The sequence below is a fragment of the Rana temporaria genome, chromosome 5 (genome assembly GCF_905171775.1).
Source record: "Rana temporaria chromosome 5, aRanTem1.1, whole genome shotgun sequence".
In the NCBI taxonomy this organism is placed as follows: Eukaryota; Metazoa; Chordata; class Amphibia; order Anura; family Ranidae; genus Rana; species Rana temporaria.
Genome location: NC_053493.1, coordinates 384,846,361 through 384,867,060, shown reverse-complemented (window position 1 = coordinate 384,867,060; position 20,700 = coordinate 384,846,361). Strand labels below are relative to the sequence as shown.

At 44.8% G+C, this 20,700-nt stretch overlaps 1 protein-coding gene across 2 annotated transcripts in view; it reads left to right on the top strand.

The window, feature by feature from the left end:
* Positions 1-20,700, top strand: part of EXT1 (exostosin glycosyltransferase 1) — a 404,130-nt gene that overhangs the window by 344,933 nt on the left and 38,497 nt on the right. For both annotated transcript variants that reach the window (XM_040354883.1, XM_040354882.1), the window contains 2 exons: positions 12,689-12,821; positions 16,953-17,071. In XM_040354883.1, coding sequence (XP_040210817.1) covers positions 12,689-12,821; positions 16,953-17,071 — 252 coding nt within the window. The remainder of the gene's footprint in view (positions 1-12,688; positions 12,822-16,952; positions 17,072-20,700) is intronic.

Genomic DNA, 20,700 nt, shown 5'->3' with positions numbered 1-20,700 from the left:
CCACCAGCTCCGTGATGTCATCATGGAGGAGTGGAAGAGGACTCCAGTGCCAACCTGTGAAGCTTTGGTGAACTCCATGCCCAATAGGGGTAAGGCAGTGCTGGAAAATAATGGTGGCCGCACAAAATATTGACTCTTTGGGCCCAATTTGAAAATTTTCACTTGGGGGGGGGGGGGGGGGGGGGACTTTTGTTGCCAGTGGTTTAGACATTAATGGCTGTGTGTTGAGTTATTTTGAGGGGACAGAAAATGTGCACTTTTATCAAAGCTGTACACTCACTACTTTACATTGTAGCAAAGTGCAATTTCTTCAGTGTTGTCACATGAAAAGATATAATAAAATATTTACAAAAACGTGAGGGGTGTACTCACTTTTGGAAGATACTGTATATATACCGTGTGTGTGTGTGTATATATATATATATATATATATATATATATATACACGATAAGACTCCTTAGATTTACAGTAGTGATATTTTTCTGCATCTGTAGAAACGGTTAGAATGAATCCCGTCCAAGATTTCCCAAATCCCTCATCGCCTGGACAGAAAACTTTATCTGGGTAGCGGAGTTAAAACTATTTCATAAGAGAATGTGAAAGACGGATGGGGCTCTCTCTTATTGTGTATAAACAAGATTTTCAGCATGATGTGACCTCTGGGGCTTCTGAAAGAATGTGAAAGTATCGGATCTGGGCAGTTCAGGTACAAAGCAGGCCTGAGAATTCTCAGAATACAAATGTGTCCTGCTGATGTGCGCCTTGTATTCACACCGGCCTGCTTCTGAACTTTCCATAGAAGACTTTCTACAAGCAAACGCTGCAGCTATTCACAGAGATTCAATGTCAGTGTTGCATGACTTTTTGCAGGATTTAAACGATAAGTGTATTTTTAAAGTACACTTGGCTTGAAAGTAATATGGGCTGCTATAGCTGGTTGCCGGGCTTTGCCTAAACTTAAAGTGGAAGTTCAGCCAAAAACTAACTTTAAATCCATTGGCAGCCACATTCTAAAACTAATCTAACCCTATAAAAAAAAAAAATCGCAATACATACCTTTTCTGAAGCCAGTCCGGTCTCCAACAGCGGATGCTGTGTGCAAGAGACCGATGACAACGGCTGGAAAGTGATGTCACCCATTAAGTTACTATGGGGCTTCCGTTGTCGGCTGCCATTCCTGCACCCGCCTACACAGAGATGCCGCCACTGACCGCTCAACGTGGGACTGGACCGGCTGCAAAAAAGGCATGTATAACAATGTTTGCTTTACAGGGTTAGAAAGATTAGGCTTAGAATGTGGCTGCCTGTAGATTTAGAGTTAGTTTGTTTTTGGCTGAACTTCTACTTTAAGTTCAAGACTTAAAACTAGCATGTAGCTGTTAAAAATCAGATATTGCTCGTCTTTCAGTTCATTGACTTGGAAGATGTTGAAGCCAGATCATTAGCTTGACAACCAGACAACCTAGCATTCTCAGGAGGGCAACAGTGACCACCTTCACATTTCTCTCTTCTCTTTAAAACACCTTTCCTCAAGTCCTGGCAGGTCAAGCAATTTACAAATACAACTTTTTTCCTTGCTGCCATTTGAGAACTGTACTGTGACCACCGGGTCCTTCAGTTTTAAGTTTACATCTATTCCCGGATAGTTGCATGCAGACAAAGAGCTCTCTGCGTAGCGAGTAAAAAGAAAGAAGCCCATCCCTTCAGATTTGCCTGCACACCTAGGTATTTAGAGGCAGAAAAAAACACTGGCAGCGCATTCAGGGGCAGCAGCATTTTGGCAGAAAAAACAATTGACACGTTTAACACATCTAAACATGCAGTAACGCTAAATGTGTCTAGCGCTTGAGCGTTAACTCATTTCAGTGGTCAGAATAAATGATTCCAGCCAATGAAATGGATTTAGAGTGGTTTTAAAGGCAGAAGGTTTTTACCTTAATGCGTTCTATGGACCAAGCCCCCCCCCCCCCCTAGTGCTGCTTATAGTTACCTGAGCCCCATCTCAATCCAGAGATGTGCATGAGAGCAGTGGCTTTCCCAGTTCTCTCTCTCTCCTCATTGGTTGTTAATCACAACCAGTGAACCAATGAGTAGAGAGTAGGGCCAAGCTTCATGTGGGAATGGACATACAGAGCATGGCTCCGTAGGCCCGCTTGCTTGAGTGCCCCCCATAGCAAGCTGCTTGTTGTTGTGGACACTCGACAGGGTGGGGCAGGAGCACCTAAAAAAGGGGGGTTGGGGCTGCTCTATGCAAAACTATTGCACTGAGAAGGTAAGTATACCATGTTTGTTTTTTGTTTTGTATTTTCAAGTTCCAGCCTTTAGAACCACTTGACATTCAAGTGCTTGCTGCACCTAAACGCGTCTAGACACATTTACACGCGCCAAGCATTTTTTCTGCCAAAACACTACTGCCAGGAGGAAAGACTTTTAGGCGAGCTGGCTGACTGTCCCTAACTGGAACTCGATGCTTCCACTGTCAGCATGCCTCTCACTGAGGAAGCTGACAGGTTCAGAGGTCCATAAGGAAAGATGTCCATGTGAGGAGTTGCAAGAACTAGGAGAGAGTCTGAGGAGCTGACTGGTACAACGGGATGCGCCGTTTTGGTGGGAAAACATTGCCTAGGAAACAACCCGATGCTCTCCCGCCACTCTACTACCTGCAAAGTTCTTACTGTGTTAGCGTCTGCACACTGCAAACCCCTGGAGCGGTGCCCCCGTACTTCACTCTAAATCAACATCTGCAGAAATCCCCACTTTATTGATCTCGGGCGTTCTCCTTCCAGACGCAGTGCTTTTCAGAGGGCCTTTGACTGGCGTTAGGGGTGTTATGTCACCACCTGATTTTACTGTATAATGCTGTACTACAATTGCAGTTGCGGTATGGCCCCATTGAACTCAGTGGGCAAGTTGACATGCGGTGCCGCTAGTCAACTCGCCTCCCTAACCACGCATCTGAAAGAGACCAATTTAATGAGCAGTTGTACCAATTTTTTTTTTTTCTTTTACTTGGTACTAGGTGTTTTGTTGTTTAAATGTTTACGTACTTAACGGACTTTCCTAGGTCCAAAATTAATAGTGAGCAGAAGTTTGGCGCCCCACAACAGTCCCAATTTCTCATGTGGTCTTTTTTATTATTGTACAGGATTTAAATGGCGCCAACAGTTTGCACAGTGCTTTACAACATGAGGGCAGACAGTACAGTTACAATATAATTCAATTCAAGAGGAATCGGCGGGCCCTACTTGTTAGAGCTTACAATCTAGAAGGGAGGGTTAATAACTGTGAGCTGATGATGAAAATGAAAGTACAGTTGTTAGGCGGAGGCAGGATAGGCTTCTCTGAAGAGAAGGGATCCACCTAAAAGTGGATAGAATTGGAGAGAGTCGGACAGATTGGTGTAGAGAATTCCAAAGGATAGGAGTGACTCATGAGAAGCCTTATAGGAGGAGGCGACGAGGAAACTAGAGAGCAGGAGGTCTTGGGAGCTATGAAGAGGGTGATTTGGTTAGTGATGTAGCTGGGGGCAGAGTTGTGGATGGCTTTGTAAATCAATAGTATTTTGAATTTAATTTGTTCGGTGAGTGGAATTCAATGAAAGAATTGGCAGAGAGGGGTAGCGGGTGCTGAGCGGTTTGTAAGGTGGATGAGTCTGGCAGCAGCATTCATGATGAACTGAAGGGGTGATAGAGTATGTAGAGGTAAGCCAATGAGGGAGTTGCAGTAGTCAAGGCGAGAGATGACCAGGGAGTTATTCAGGAGCTTTTGTGGTGTCATTGGTTAGGAAGGGACCTAGTTTGGAGATGTTGCGGAGGTTGAGGCGGCAAGCTTTGGAAAGTGGATGTGGGGCAAAAGAGTTTAGAGTCCAGGAGAACACCTAGCACCCTTCTCTGTCAAGAGCAATGCCACAACCATCAAACCCATCCCCGTGGATGGGTTTGATGGTTGTGCCATTGCTCTTGACAGAGAAGTCAAGACAATTGCCCACCTCTGCTGTAGTATAATAGTAATATGAAATCTCAGGTGCTTTTATCATATACTGTTGTGTTTTCTTTATCGTACATCACGGGACACAGAGCGGCATTCATTACTATATGGGTTATATGGAGTACCTTCAGGTGTAGACACTGGCAATCTCAAACAGGAAATGCCCCTCCCTATATAACCCCCTCCCACAGGAGGAGTACCTCAGTTTTTACGCCAGTGTCTTAGGTGTTAGTCATGGTTTAGCTTGCCTCCGCATCCTTGGGATTAGGTGAGCTACCGGTTCTGTCCAAAAAAGCCTCAGCGCTAAAGTGGTCAGTAACCGGACCCCAAACCCTTGGGGTATAGCCCATAATGCTTTTCTTTTTAGAGAGCTGGACCCTGGGCCCAGAACTTAGAAACCTTTGGGTACCTAAAGTTTTCTGTTGCCAGGGTGCTATATGGGCCCAGGACAGTGGATCCTTCATAGGAACCCAGGGCCTGAAGGTCTAGACATCCCCACGGAGATGGGGGAAGATTGGGCCTCTTGCTTGGCAAAGTCCTGCGGCATGGAGCAGGTAAGTGAGGGGAAAACTTGCGGAACTTGGTTCTTAGCAGGTTTTTTTCTGGGGGGTCACAGGGGACATGCCTAAAGTTATGCACTGCATCTGGCAAACTAGTCACATATCATAAAGATAGGATGGCTCTCTATGTATTATTCCCCATAAGATGTGACCTCCCTTGTAGTGTTGGAAAAGCATTGAGTGGGGCCTGTGTTATATAAAAATATATGTGTGTGTCAGAGAGCTTTGCTTACCTGCAGGCCTCCAGGCGATGCTCCATTCAGTCTTCCTCCTCAGAGCCTGCAAGCAGGCAAAACGCTGGCCTCCTCATGGTTCCAGGCTGCAGGCCGCAGTTTGCTGGAACAGAGAGGTCCCTTCCTCCCAAAATCCCCCCCCCCTCCCCCTGTCGGGAGGGGCATTTCCTGTTTGAGGTTGCTGGGGGGGAAGGGCGGGTCAGTGGCTTAAAGGAAGGGGCGGCCCTTCCTTGTTTGTTCCATCAATACTTTGGAACTGAGGACATAGACCAGAGTGGCAGCACGGGGCGCCGAGGACACACAGTGGCCAGAAAGGATATTGCAGTCTTCAGAGGACTGTTTTGTCAAGCCTAGAAATAGGCTGTTTCTTTTCCATCTCATAGTTTTTCTTTGCAATACTACTCAGGGGGACAGAATGTTTTTTCTTTCCTGGATTTGAAACAAAAACGAAAAAAAAAAAAAAAAAGTCATCTAGGGGAGAGGAAGCATTTTTTTATCCCCCAAACAGGTGTTTGGACAATTAACTTTTATAGTTCCAAATACCAATAGGTAGCAGGTGTACCTCGGTATTGTACCATGGTATGCCGCTGTTTTCCCTACAGGGAGCCTTGGGGCCATCGGGATCTGGGGCTGGAGCTGACGCGGGTCAGTCCAGCCCTAAGATGGTCACGGAGGAGGTATTACTCACCTCTTTAAAAGAGATGAGAAAAGCATGGAAAAAAAAAAAAAAAATGATATCCGCAGCTATGCGGGGCAGTAAGCGGAATAGATCTCCGTCGCCCGAGCGCGGACCCTCAGAAGAGGAGGTCCTTTCCTCAGGGGAATTGGACGACCTCTTGGACACGGACCAAGTAGGTTCAGGGATCGAAGACCCGGATACAGAGGAGTCTGGGGCAGTCTCCCTGAGGGAGAGCTGGTGGATTCAAGGATTGTCGGACTTGGTCCATAGGACATTCAACTTGCCAGTACCAGATCTCCAGGTATCGACGGTTTCAGCTTTGGGCTCACTGAGGGCGCCTCAAAGCAATGCTGTGTTTCCGATCCATCCTCTATTAGAGGGAATTTTGTTCCAAGATTGGAACAAGCCAGATAAGATCTTCTTACCACCTAAAAGGTTCTCTGTCCTATATCCTATGGAAGAAAAATTTTCCAAAAGATGGGCTACTCCTGCAGTGGACGCAGCCATCTCATGTGTTAACAGATCGTTAACATGCCCTGTAGAAAACATACAGGTGTTCAAGGATCCAGTTGATAAGCGCTTGGAAGCACTACTTAAGAACTCCTTCACTACTGCAGGGGCAGTAGTACAGCCAGCTGTGGCTGCGATTGGGGTCGCTCAAGCATTATCGGATCAATTTAAGCAGATGCTTAAACTTATTCCGGCCCAGCAGGCAGAAAAATTTTCGGATGTCCCTAAGGCCATATGTTTTACGGTAGACGCAATCAAGGATTCTATCCAGCAAGCGTCACGTTTATCGTTATCCCTTATCCATATGAGAAGACTCTTATGGTTAAAAAGCTGGGAGGCTGAGCCCCCATGCAAGAAGCTCCTGGTAGGGTTCCCCTTCCATGGAGGACGACTCTTCGGAGAAGACCTAGATAAATACATTCAGACCATTTCAAACGGCAAGAGTACTCTCTTGCCAACTAAGAAGAAGGTTCAGGGACCTGCGTTTAAACGACAGTATTCCCCTGGGCAGGGGCCCTCTAATGCCAAGCAGTATCGACGGCCTCCTGCAAAAGCAAACTTCGGCTTCAACAGCAGATCACAAGGACAGGCTGTTAGAGGCAAAAGGCAGTGGTTTCGCAAACCAGCAAAACCAGCCCCCAAGCCAACCTTATGAAGGGGCGCCCCCACCCACGAAGGTGGGGGGAAGGCTGCGACTCTTTTCAGAGATTTGGGAAGCCAGCATTCCCGACGAGTGGGTACGGTCTTCCGTGGCCACAGGCTACAAATTAGATTTCCTAAGGTTTCCTCCTCCTCATTTCCAGAAGTCGAGGATTCCAAACGATCCGGAAAAGGGAGCCGCATTAAGATCGGCATTAGATCATCTACTTTCCCAGGAAGTAATAGTAGAGGTACCAGTCCTGGAACAGGGGCTGGGTTTCTACTCCAACCTATTCATCATCCCAAAATCCAATGGAGATGTCAGGCCAATTTTGGACCTAAAGATGGTAAATGCATATCTAAAGATCCGCTCATTTCGGATGGAATCCGTGCGGTCAGCAGCTGCCACACTCCAGAAGGACGACTTCATGGCGTCCATAGACATAAAGGATGCCTACCTTCATGTTCCAATTTATCAGCCACATCAAAGATATCTACGCTTCATGGTGGCTTCGCGTCACTTCCAATTCGTGGCGCTTCCCTTCGGGTTGGCTACGGCCCCCCGGGTGTTCACGAAGGTCCTAGCTCCAATCCTAGCCAAACTAAGGATCCAAGGGGTCACGATCCTAGCATACCTGGACGACCTCCTAGTCATAGATCACTCGTCTCCCGGCTTGGAGCGAGCAGTGGCCCTCACGGTCCAATACCTCGAGAGGTTCGGCTGGGTCCTAAATCGAGAAAAGTCAGCTTTCCAGCCCACAAAGCAGTTGGAATATCTCGGCATGAGATTAGACACAGAACAACAAGGAGTGTTCCTACCTCTGAGGAAGGTAAAAGCCATCAAGGAATTAATCCTACTGGTTCTAAGCAAGAAAGAACCGACTATTCGCCTATGTATGAGGTTACTAGGCAAGATGGTGGCCACATTCGAGGCGGTACCATACGCCCAGAGCCACACTCGCATCCTACAGGCAGCCATCCTGTCAGCATGGAGCAGAAGGCCACAGGCCTTGGATATCCCGTTGCCGCTCTCATCAAGAGTCCGACAAAGTCTGTGTTGGTGGTTAGACCCTCAGAATCTACTGAAGGGGAGGTCTTTCAGCCCAGTGGCTTGGAAGATAGTGACCACAGACGCCAGCCTGACGGGCTGGGGAGCAATTTTGGATGGTTGCACTCGCCAAGGTACTTGGGCAAAGCCAGAGAAGCAGTTGCCCATCAACATCTTGGAGCTCAGAGCTGCTCGACTAGCCCTCAGGGCTTGGACGTCAAAATTGCAGGGGTTCCCGGTGAGAATTCAATCAGACAATGCCACGGCCGTGGCACACATAAATCACCAAGGGGGAACCAGGAGTCAAACCGCTCAGAGAGAGGTGAGCTTGATTCTTCTATGGGCAGAGGCTCATGTGCCCTGCATATCGGCAATATTCATTCCAGGAGTGGACAACTTTCAGGCGGACTTCTTAAGCCGCCAGACTCTATGGCCGGGGGAATGGTCTCTGCATCCACTAGTCTTTCAAGCACTCTGCCAAAGATGGGGAGTGCCGGACGTGGATATCATGGCATCGAGACTCAACAAGAAACTAGACAGGTTCATGTCCCGCTCAAGGGATCCGATGGCCTGCGGAACCGATGCGTTGGTTTGCCCTTGGCATCAGTTCAAACTTCTTTATGCGTTTCCCCCGCTCCAGTTACTACCCCGCCTGCTGCGCAGGATCCGGGTGGAGCACATACCAGTCATCCTGGTAGCTCCAGCATGGCCCAGAAGGGCATGGTACTCACTAATCTTAAGGATGGTAGTGGGAGACCCTTGGACTCTTCCTCTACGGCCAGACCTGCTATCGCAAGGTCCGATCCTCCACCCTGCCTTACGGCATCTAAATTTGACGGCCTGGAAGCTGAATCCCTGATTCTCAGGGGTAGAGGTCTGTCTCAGAAAGTAATCTCTACCCTAATCAGAGCCAGGAAACCGGTCTCTAGGGTGATTTATTACAGGGTCTGGAAGGCCTATGTAGGCTGGTGTGAGTCCAAGCGATGGCTTTCTCGCAAATTTACCATCGATAGAGTATTAAGTTTTCTCCAGCTAGGAGTGGATAAAGGATTGGCATTAAGCACAATCAAAGGACAGATTTCTGCTCTGTCAGTGTGGTTTCAGCGGCCGCTGGCCACCCACTCGCTGGTTAAGACCTTCCTTCAAGGGGTCTTACGTATTAGACCTCCAGTTAAATCCCCGCTTTGTCCGTGGGATTTAAATCTTGTTCTGTCAAAGTTTACAGAAACAACCGTTTGAGCCGTTGGCTGATATTCCTTTGGTTCTACTGACAAGGAAGTTAGTATTTTTGGTTGCCATAGTTTCCGCAAGAAGAGTTTCGGAGCTGGCAGCCTTATCCTGTAAGGAACCATATCCTGTTTTTCATAAGGACAGGGTCGTTCTCCGCCCTCATCCTTCCTTCCTTCCGAAGGTCATATCCAGTTTTCATTTGAACCAGGATTTGGTATTACCATCCTTCTTCCCTAAACCTACTTCCAGAAAGGAAGGGTTGCTGCATACCTTGGATATTGTCAGGGCCATGAAGGCCTATCTTAAAGCTACAAAGAAGATCCGGAAGACAGATGTGCTGTTCATTCTACCGGATGGGCCCAAGAAGGGGCAGGCAGCTGCAAAGTCCACCATTTCTAGGTGGATTAAGCAATTAATCACTCAGGCCTACGGCTTGAAAGGGTTGCCTCCTCCAGCATCATTAAAGGCTCATTCTACTAGAGCCATGGGCGCCTCCTGGGCAGCACACCACCAGATCTCTATGGCTCAAGTTTGCAAGGCGGCAACCTGGTCTTCTGTCCACACGTTTACAAAATTCTACAAGTTGGACGTAAGAAGGAATACTGATACTGCCTTCGGGCAGGCAGTGCTGCAGGCTGCAGTTTGAGACCCTCGGATTCCGGGGGCTCCTCTTGTTCGAGTTAAATTTAAAAAATTTTATTTTTCTCAACTAAGTTGGATTTATTATGATTTGAGTATATCTCTAAATTAAATCCTTTTGTCTTGGAGATGTTCTCCCTCCCCTCATTGTAAGCATTGCTTTGGGACATCCCATATAGTAATGAATGCCGCTCTGTGTCCCGTGATGTACGATAAAGAAAAAGAGATTTTTAATACAGCTTACCTGTAAAATCTTTTTCTTGGAGTACATCACGGGACACAGAGCTCCCACCCCTCTTTTTTTGAGGACCATTTTGGGAGGCATACTGCTTGCTACAAAACTGAGGTACTCCTCCTGTGGGAGGGGGTTATATAGGGAGGGGCATTTCCTGTTTGAGATTGCCAGTGTCTACACCTGAAGGTACTCCATATAACCCATATAGTAATGAATGCCGCTCTGTGTCCCGTGATGTACTCCAAGAAAAAGATTTTACAGGTAAGCTGTATTAAAAATCTCTTTTTTTCAAATCTCAGTGTGTTTTTTTTGGGCTAAAACAGCGTTAATAAATTATTCACACTCCATTACAGACAATGAACTTGGAGGTCATTCTGCAAGCTGTGTGCATAGGTCACCCTCTGGGCTTGAACTGTTTTGCGGAATGTTCTGTGCTTTGCAGGACCCAGAATCCGTCCCTCCCTCCCTCCAATCCTCCGCGTTGGCTCATAGACTCTCGCCATTTACCTTTTCACCCAGCCAATCAATGAAAATTGAATTTTCCAGCATGAGCTTTTGCCCTCTTGATGTGTTAGTCAGTGATCGAGTCCGATACAAGAGCCGAGGACAGCCAACCATAGAAGTCGTACCATGTTAATGCTGCCACAAAGTCGTGAACTCTGCACCCGAATACCAGGCAAACTAATTATTTGTACAAATTGGTTTTCCGTGCAGTATTTATACATGGCCCTGCTTGTTACGAACGCCCCAGCCATGCAGGTTAAAATGTTACTGCTATAATTAATGCGCTGGGAGAGAAATGAGGGCTAGTCTGATAAAAGCGACACAATTCAACTTTGGAATGTTGTTACTTAAAGGAATAAATCAGGAAAAGTTCTGTATTAATGCTGCTTATCTGAATGTGTACTGCATGCAGACCCGCTGCTCGCTAAGGCTCTCTATCAACTTAATGATGTATTAATGTACTGTAAATGATTTAAAACCGTACACTCCGCGTAGTAGAAGCGTGTCTTTTTGCATATCATACCGATATTTCAAAAGCCGCTTTAAATACTTTGCAATAGATTTCATAACCCCCCCCCCCCCCCCGTTGATTTCCGAGATGGAGAAACCAGTTCTATCAGGCTAGTGACTCGAGAGAATGAGCACACACATTATAATTATTTAATTCCTTTTCAAGAACAGTGATTTTTCTTCATGTCAATAAAATTGTCTTATAAAATGAAGAATACATTCACACTGCATTGTTTTTTCAAACACTGAGCTTTTATTACATTTTTACACTCAAGATGAAATGTTGAGAGAGATGCTCAAGTTAAGTTTTGATACCAAGTGAAGAGCAATAACCTTACTCAATGTCAGCAGCTATTCTCAACCGGAGTTTCGTAAAACGCTAGGGCAGTGATGGCGAACCTTGGTGAACTGCATTCCACATGATGCTCATGCACTCTGCAGTGTAGCTGAGCATCATGGGAAATGTAGTTCCAAGACATCTGGGGGGGGGGGTACCAAGGTTTGCTATCACTGTTCTAGAGTTTTCTCCAGAGCTTGCTAGGGGTTCCTTGACCTGTGGCTAATACCTTCCCATTTGATGATGCTTGTAAAGTTCCAGGGCCAACACCACTTGGCAAAGTGACTCTAATGATCACTTTATGTGTCTGTAGGGGGGCATTCTGACTGCGACATTATGGTGGACATATCGGACACTTTTGACACATTTTTGGGACCATTGGCATTTATACAGCAATTAGTGCTATAGAAACGCACTGATTACTGTGTAAATGTCACTGGCAGTGAAGAGGTTAACACTAGGGGGCGATCAAGGGGTAAATTGTGTTCCCTCATATGTGTTCTAACCGTGGAGAGGATGAGACTCACTATAGGAGATGACAGATCGTGGGTTCCCAGCTTGTAGAAACTCACGATCTACATCTCCTTTCAGAACAGGGACGTGTGTTTACACACACACATCCCTGTTCTGCCTCTCGTGCCCACGATCGCTCATGGCCGGCGGTCATTGCGACCGCCAGTCACGAGCATCGGCACCCCCACTGTGCAGCGCCTGCTATCGCGCTTAAAGGGACCGATGTACAACTACGACGGTCCACGGAAACTAGCCGACCTGTTATAGTATAAGGACAGCGTCTGGTCGGCAAGCGGTAAAACCATTTCTGAATAACAAATCTTATCACATATTAGAGTATGTAAACCCAAAATGTATAAAAAAGTACCCTGTACTCTCTGCATTGCTTCTTTTTGTGTGAAATTCCTGATATTCCTGCCAGTCCTGCTTCCCTATTAAAAACTGACCATAATAAGCAGGGGAGCACACTGTGGTCAGTTCTATAGCTGTGCTGGAACTCGGCCTGGTCTTCTCCAATGGTCAGACTTGTCCCAACAAGCTGCCCCCCCCCCCCCCAAGCCTTTCACTGGGAAGATCAGTGTACTTCTGTTTCTCCTCCCCTAGCTCTTATGCAGCTAAGAACAAAGATGATATGATCATTTGAAAAGAGGAAAAAAAAAACGATTTAGAATGTTTTTTTTATATTTATACACAAATGTTTTGCCTTTCATTTCTATTTTAAACTGAATGGGTTGTTTTACAAGGCAATCGTTTACAATCACTTTAAGACTCGGTCTTGCTGTATAGTAATTGGTGACGGCCTTTCTGACCGAAATAAACAGTACATTGCATAAGTTCAAACATCATGATAATGCTTTTCCTCTTAATTCAATGCTTTGCCAGAGATCCACTTCTGTTGACAAACTCGATGGGTAAAAACAAGGTCTATGTACCGCTCTCCCCAACGAGACACCTTGATTGCAATCTTTAGCTAGCGGCTGATTGAAGAGGAGGATGGAGTGGGAATAGTGCGGACTAAGTGCCTCGTCCATTCTTTTATGTCTTTCTCATTCTCGCCTTTCAGATCATTCAGGACAGAATCTTCAAGCACATATCACGCAACAGTCTAATATGGAACAAGCATCCTGGAGGGCTGTTTGTGCTGCCCCAGTACTCATCATATCTGGGAGATTTCCCCTATTATTACGCTAATCTAGGTGAGTGCCTTTTCCTCTATGACCTGATGATGACTGGGTGGCTAAGTGAAGCTCTCCATCTTTAAAGGAGCAAGTTAAGACATAAGTGCCGGTACGAGTGTAAGAAGTCTATGTGTAGATACATGGAGATAATGTGTGTGCAGAACAAAATGGCTGCTGCCGTAACCTTTACCTGACTGCAACTGCCAGTGGCGGCACTGTATTGCTCATAGCTACTTAGCCATGCATGCCGAGAAGTGTCTCTGCATGAGATTTGGATGAAGCAACAAGAAAGAAACTATAAATACAAGCAGTGTAATCCCCCGTTCACACTATGAATCGCACATGCAATGCGGTGCGATTTGAGCCCCTTCATTTTGAATGGACTTAAATCGCACCTCATAGCACCAAGCGCTCTGTATTTGTGACCTGCATTTGGAGTGTCATTAACATTGCATTGACACCAGCTGCAGATAGTAAGGGGAGTGCGTTTTGAACATGGTGCTGGAAACGCACACAGATCATGGGTTTCAGTGTTCTAATGTGAACCAGGGCTAAAAGCATGAACCGGTTAGAAATATATATATTAAAAAAAAAAAAAAAAGTACATATAGTACAAGAGTACATATAGTGCGCTTTCTTATAATGGTGGTAATAGATTTTCATAGCACAGGTCTTTGTCGGAAATGCCTTTAGGAGCTTCCATACGTAGAACACCCTATAATGCATGTACAGACTTTAAGGGTTAAAAAGGTTAAAAAAAAAACCTGCAAGACAAAGGCACAATGAGCTTGTATGCATCGCATACTAGCTCATTATGAAATATTTACCTTAGATGCCCTGCAGTGCTGCCCGCACTCTGCTCCCACGGCTAATATCTTTCCTGGAGTTACTTCTGGGTTTGTGGGCTCCAGCTCTGTGATTTGCCAGAGCCGCAATGATGTCACTACAGCGCATGCGTGCGTGTGCTGCCGGTCACGGAACGGGTACTGAAGAAATGGCACGAGCAGGCCATTCCTTCAGTGCGCATGCGCCAATGATGTCGGCAGCAGTGTATTTAATAAATATCCCCTAAACGGTGCAAGTTTAGGAGATATTTACAGTACCGATAGGTAAGACTTACTATAGGCTTTACTTTTGCTCTCCTGTGACCCATGTGGGAGAGCCGCTTCAGGCTCTAAAAGGATCCCAACAATATTGTCTGAATCCACACAACTGCTTAATTGACAGCTGGCTCTGCATCTCAGTGCACGGCTGAGAAACTGAGCCAGCTACACCCACCCCGCCTCAGCTTGGCTGTTCAGTGAGTGCTGGAGGATCAGAGCGGAGAGCAGTGACTGACAGTCCAAAAGCCATTATATTATAATGGAACTCAATACAAAAGTGAAACCTATGCTTTGTACATGCAGGCCAGGGCTAAAGGTTCACTTTATTGCAAACCCCCATCTCAGACATGGGAGAGAAAGGAGCAGCTGACCCACATTGCAGGTGGCTGTGAGTAAAAGGGGGGGCACACAACTCTGATCAATGGGAACACCTGATGTATGGGGAACACCTTATGTACAGTATATGGGCACTGTGATGGGGTAAACTAATGTATATGGGCACTGTGATTGCTTGGTGCAAGCTGGTGGGGGGCCCCCAGTGCATTATTCTGTCCAGGGGGGCCTATGATGCTATTAAAGGGGTTGTAAAGGTTCGTCTTTTATTTTCTAAATAGGTTCCTTTAAGCTAGTGCATTGTTGGTTCACTTTCCCTTCTAAATGCTTTTTTTCTTTGTTTGAATTTCTCACTTCCTGTTTGTCCTCAGTAAGCTTTCCACCATCATCCGAGCGGTGGAAAGTCATTTAGAACAGCTTACTGAACACCTTACTGAGGAGGAACAGGAAGTGAGAAATTCAGACAAAGAAAAAAAATCATTTAGAAGGGAAATGGAAGGAAAAGGTAAGTGAACCAACAATGCACTAGCTTAAAGCAACATATTTAGAAAATAAAAAATGAACCTTTACAACCCCTTAAAGATGGTACTGCTTATCGCTCCATTTGCTCAAAAGGGTGAAGAGAAGCCACCCTGCATAAGCTCCAATTACTGACATGGAGCTTATACAGAGGTTAAGATTTTCTCTCCCCTCTGTGTGAGTGCACTCAGTAGCTGAGTGGCCAATTGGCATGTTCCAGTGCTGCCACTTGGGAGGAAGGTGAATGAGCCATTTGCTTCCCCATACCCAGAAGTATCAGGTTTTTGTTATACTAGAAGACAAACATGGCAATGGGGGCAGCCAAGGGGTGATAGATGTAGGATTAAAGTAACCTGTTGCTTTGCTCTTCATGTGTAAAGTGCAGGTTCATAGCTAAATGAATGGCATCAGCATATGAGAAGCATATGTTGGGCGCCGGTAGCATAGAACATCATTGAAAAAGGTGCATGACTGGTCGCCTGATAATCATGGAAACCACAAAACATGACTAATTATGCTGCTTTGTTTTACTATAACTTGCCGGTTAGTCAGAGCTGGGCTTTAAGATTCAGCCTCAAATTTTGTGTTTGTTTTTAGGCTGATATAAGATAAAATGTTTAGAAGCTTTCAGTAACTCAGGAAATGGAATCAAATGAAGAAACTGACAAATTAGCATAGATCAGCAATGTTCCCAATTGCTATTACTTACACAACTGATTCATATCTTTTTTTTTTATTTTTTTTTCACGCTCTAAGATAAATTTAAATAGATTTTGTAGACTCGCGCAAACTTTTTTACAAATTGCTTGTGGCTTGTTGACATTTTAGCAAATTGAGTGGAAAGTACACAGAGCGAACAAGAACAGGGGCTTCAGGGTCCGGTAAGTCTAGTGTAGGAGGGCAGTAGGCTTCTTTCAAGAACCCAAGGAGCTTGGCCTTCCATTGCCAGAAGAGAATCAAAATGTTCTTCTGTTTAAAAAGTCTACTATACATACCTTTTTAATCCTTTTACATTTGGTCAGCCAAGTGATGATGTGGGTCCTCCCTCTACTGTTGCGGTGGGCAGTCCATGTGAGTTCTGTCCTGCCCAGGAGTACTGTGTGCCCAAACCAGCTTGATGACACACCACCAGAGGATGTGTTCCTGACCTTCAGAGCCTACAGCAGTGGTTCTCAACCTTCCAGTGCCGTGACCCCTTGATAAAATTTCCCAAGTTGTGGGGACCCCTAACAGTAAAATTATTTTCATAGCGTGGGTTGAAAGCACCCAAGGCAAGACAAGTAATTTGCACCCCTAACCCCTTGTTTTTTCCCCCATCCCTCCCTCTGTCTTTCTTGCTCTCTTTTTTTTAATTTTTCTCCCTTTTTCTTTGTTCTTCCCCCCCTCTTATCTCCCTTCCTGGGAGAATAGTGCGGGCTTCAGGAACAGCCCAGGATTTGGTGACCCTTGGCAAATCATCATTTGACCCCCAGGTTGAGAACCACTGGCCTACAGCAAGGGGTTAGATGGCACTGGGCGTCATCCAGCTTGGCAGAGGACTGGCACTGAATTGCAGTGAGTCTGCGGGAGACAAGAGTATTACGGCCAAAGCCTTTATTTAATGACTGAGCAGCGTTCTGCAGAATGATTGTCAAGTGATGACTGTCACATGAACATGATCACTAGCTGGGAGGTGATTCTTTCCCAGAATCTTTACTGTGATTTTCTCTTTTAGTATAAGCCTGCACACAGCAAGTATATAAAGTATGGACCAGCGGACCAAACACCTTTTTGAGGCTTTTAGTGTTTCTATACTATAGGGCAGGGGTCTTCAAACGTTTTTGAGCAAAGGGCCATTTTACTGTCTTTCATGCTTTGGGGGGGGGCAGATGGTAGCCACTGGGAGCAGAAAATGCCTTGGCATCGGTGAAAAAAAAACATGCCCCATCATTGGTGTCATGTGGAGGAGTAGTGCCTCAAGGGCAAACAAAGGGCCGCACGGTTTGGAGACCCCTGCTGTAGGATGTAGATGTACATTACATCCTGTTTTTTATGCAATTCGCTGCTACGGTCATCAATAGGTTGGCAGGTTTTCTGCAGATGTTCCATGTACTGTAGTTATTGTTATGGCTTTAGTATTGGGTGGCCAGTAGAATCTTTACATGGCTATTTGATGTGTGATGGTTTTGTTAATATCTTGTTCTTTTGTTTTTAGGTATTAAACCCCCTACCAAGTTTACTGCAGTCATCCACGCTGTGACACCATTGGTTTCTCAGTCTCAGCCAATCTTAAAGCTGCTGGTCGCCGTAGCCAAGTCTCAGTACTGTCATCAGGTACCTAAAAAAAAACTTCTATTCTAACTTTGTTCATACAGGTAAAAAGAAATCTGGAAGGTGTAAATAGATGTATTTTTTTCAGTCATTAACGCTGAGGATTTGTTTTGAACGTAGCACTATAGAACTTGTGGCCAGTTTGTACCGGTGGCAATTATCTCGTGGCAGCACATGTATTAGCGAAAATCTTCTTAGAGATCTGTTTTGTTGTAAAAGCTGTTTCGTATTGAATAAAATAGTCTAACATTACCCAAACAACAAAATTGTGTGCTCAAGTCAAAATTACTATGACAAAACAAATACATGTGACTTTTAGAAATCTTCAATTAAATCTTCAGCTTCTCCCCATATTCAGAGGCAGCTGTGATAAAAGTCCAAACACATCCTATAATTTATATATATATATATATATAAATCGATAGATAGAGTGAAATAGTCCAACAAATATCTTCAATTATGAACCTCGCCAACAATATATATATATATATATATATATATATATATATATATATATATATATATATATATATATATATATATATATATATATATATATATATATATATATATATATTCGAACCAAAGGGATAAAAAGGAAACCGGCATTACACATATAAACACTCCAGTTCACCTCCCTCCTTCAAATGTGCAACGTGTTGGTTTCATTGGCAGGTTCCACTCCTATTTATAATCTAAAATGGTGCGCTGTTTCTTTAAACATCTATAGTACAAAATAGTATACTAAGATAAAAGTAGACATAGTGAACAAATCAACCTTAAAGTAAAAGTCCAGCCATATTGCTTCATTCAGACGAGACGGACTCTTATCGGGCCAACTCAGGGGGAGATCTCTCCGCTGAGCTGGCGGATGACAGGTCCCTCTCTGCTCACTGAGTGGGTAGGGGCTTGTCGAGCGCTGCTGTCCTCTATGGAGAGATCTGTCCGTTTTCATCAGATCCGCCATGGATGGATGGCGACATATCGCCATAAGTCTGATTTGATCGGGTCGGATGTCAGCTGACATGTCACTGCTGACATCCGACGCTCCATAGGCTTGCATGGAGCAGCCGTTCAGGTCCACCGACAAAACTGACAGGCGGACCTGAACGGTCCGACCGTGTGAGAGGGTCCCAACACTAAAATCCCTACATCTATAGACATCCACGATCTAACACTAACCTATCTAGCCCTGCAAAGAAATCCGTATACATACCTTTTCTGAAGTCACTCTGGTGCGGTCACACGCTGAGCTGTCAGCCGCGGCTTCGATGTGGAGGTGGGTGCAGAGGACACAGCCAACAACGAAAGCCCCATAGTAAATCTATGGGTGACGTCCCAATCATTTCACAGCCATTGTCGGCTGTGTCCTCTGCAGAGCTTCCGCCGCTGGAGACCGGACCTAAGTGGCTTCAAAAAAGTTATGTATACTGATTTACTCTTTACAGGGTTAGATATGTTAGTGTTAGATCGTGGATTTAGCAATTTTAGTGTTAGGGTGGACTTCTATTTTAATTTTATACCAACGTGAATTAATGATAAAAAAAAAAAAAAACATTTTGATTCAAAGTTCATCCAGTGAAAAAGTAACAAGTGTCCATAATACAATATCAGTGCTCCAAAAAGTCCACACTTTAAATGAATGAGAATAGGGTGACTATCCAGACAATGATTCAACCACCAATCACCTCTGGGTGCAATGCTCACTCGCCTCAAACACCAGTAAATGCATATTGTATTAACAGCTTGGTTGATCCACCAGGCGACTCTTTGCATCACCTTCATGCATATTTTCCTCTTTAAGGGGCTTCTTCAAATATATAAAAAATATCTGCCCATAGCCCAATATGTATGCTTAAAACAATTTATTACAATACTCAATACACTCACATGTAACATATCTTGGATAAAGCATTTCGTTTTAAAATCGGCAATCCTTTCCACAGCTCCTTCCGGGTCTCTGAGACACCAGGAAGTGACGTCACTGGCTCCGTCTAACGCGTTGCTTCTCTAGTCACATGACTTCCTCAGAGTAGGGTGCCTAGTGACAGACGCCGGGACATATAGTTGCGGATTGTTTACATGTAGCCATAGCCAGGCACACAGTTATTTATTAATTTTAGATATTTAGCAGTGCGTGAGTTAATATAATTCCAGTCCTATACGCATTACGTGTTAAGGTGTTATAAGTCGCACTAGTGAATACAGCGGGATAAAACAAAAACGGTGCCTGCCTTCATTTCAGGCTAAATGTGGTTATTATTTTTTATAACCACTGTATATGTAGATAGTGTTATACAAAAGTGAAGCTACCTGTCTAAACGGTGGTGTGTGGGCAGCTCAGGCTGTCTGGACAATATGCCCTCGGAGACTTGTTCTGTAATTGCTCATCTCCGATGAAGAGAAGAGGATTGCCCTGGCTGACATTCAGATAGCCACTAAAGAAAATAGAACAAATATTTGTGTGAAATCCATTGAATACATGGATAAACGCTGAATCACACTGGAAATTACCTTCAGCAAAACTTTAAAACAACTCAAAATGTGTATTTACTGAAATTACAGTCTAGTTTCCCCTTGCATAACGACTTTCCAAAGTAGAATAGTCTTGGTTTATCAGACTTCTGCATGCTTATCCCCCAATGCAGCAATTATAGCGGTAACATTTTAACCTGCTAGGCTGGGGCGTTCGTACATGTTGTGCCAAAGGCTCCATTCAAGAATGTTTGCTCCCCAAAAAATATACTTTAATTTTACTTTTTTTTTTTTATCTATTACTGCTTAAAGTAGCAAATTTTTTTTTCCTCTTTCTGAGTTTTTATAACATTTTTATAGATTTCATTTAAAAGTAAAAGGTTGGGTAACAAACCAACCTTTAAGTGTTGCAATGTAAGGCAGGCCATAGATGTTACGATCTTCTTTCCTACCACCATTACAGGTTACAGGAAAGAAAATCGTTTGATTACCCCATCGAAACAGAATCCCTTCCAATCTGTCTTCTTCCAGCGGAATAGGGTCACAGGGAGTCGTCCCTACTGGGAGAACACAGTGATTATTGGTATCAACTATAGCCACTGGCATAGGTGTGTGCAGCCTATTGTATATGAGTGTGCACCCCAAAGCTCAAACACACACGTGTCTGTGTCTATATGTATGTGCATGTCAGTAGGACAGTGGATGGTGTCAGTAGGGCAGAGGACGGTGTTGGTATTGAAGGGATTGGTGTCAGTAGCTCTTTATTTTTATTATTTTTTACATTCATTTTATTTTTTTATTTTTTAGGAGGCTTTGTTAAAATATCAGGGGTCTAAAAAGACAGGGACTGAGGACTGAGATTCCCCAGTCCTTTTCACTGCAGCCTCCGCTTCACTGGACAGTGAATGAATGGCAAGTGCTCTGTGCTAAACTGCTTCCTTTTTACACCCCCCCTCCCCTCGGCAGCAGTGGGGATCTGCGGCACACTGGGTGATTAGGGTGTGCCCAGGCACACCTGGCACACCCTGTGTGCACACCTATGGCCACGATGCTGGTTGTACCCAAGTTGATCGATGTGAGTACAATTGGCCTACCCATAGATGGTTTGAGTCTGTCGGGCCAGCTGAGATTTTGAATTATCTATAGTACCTTTTTTT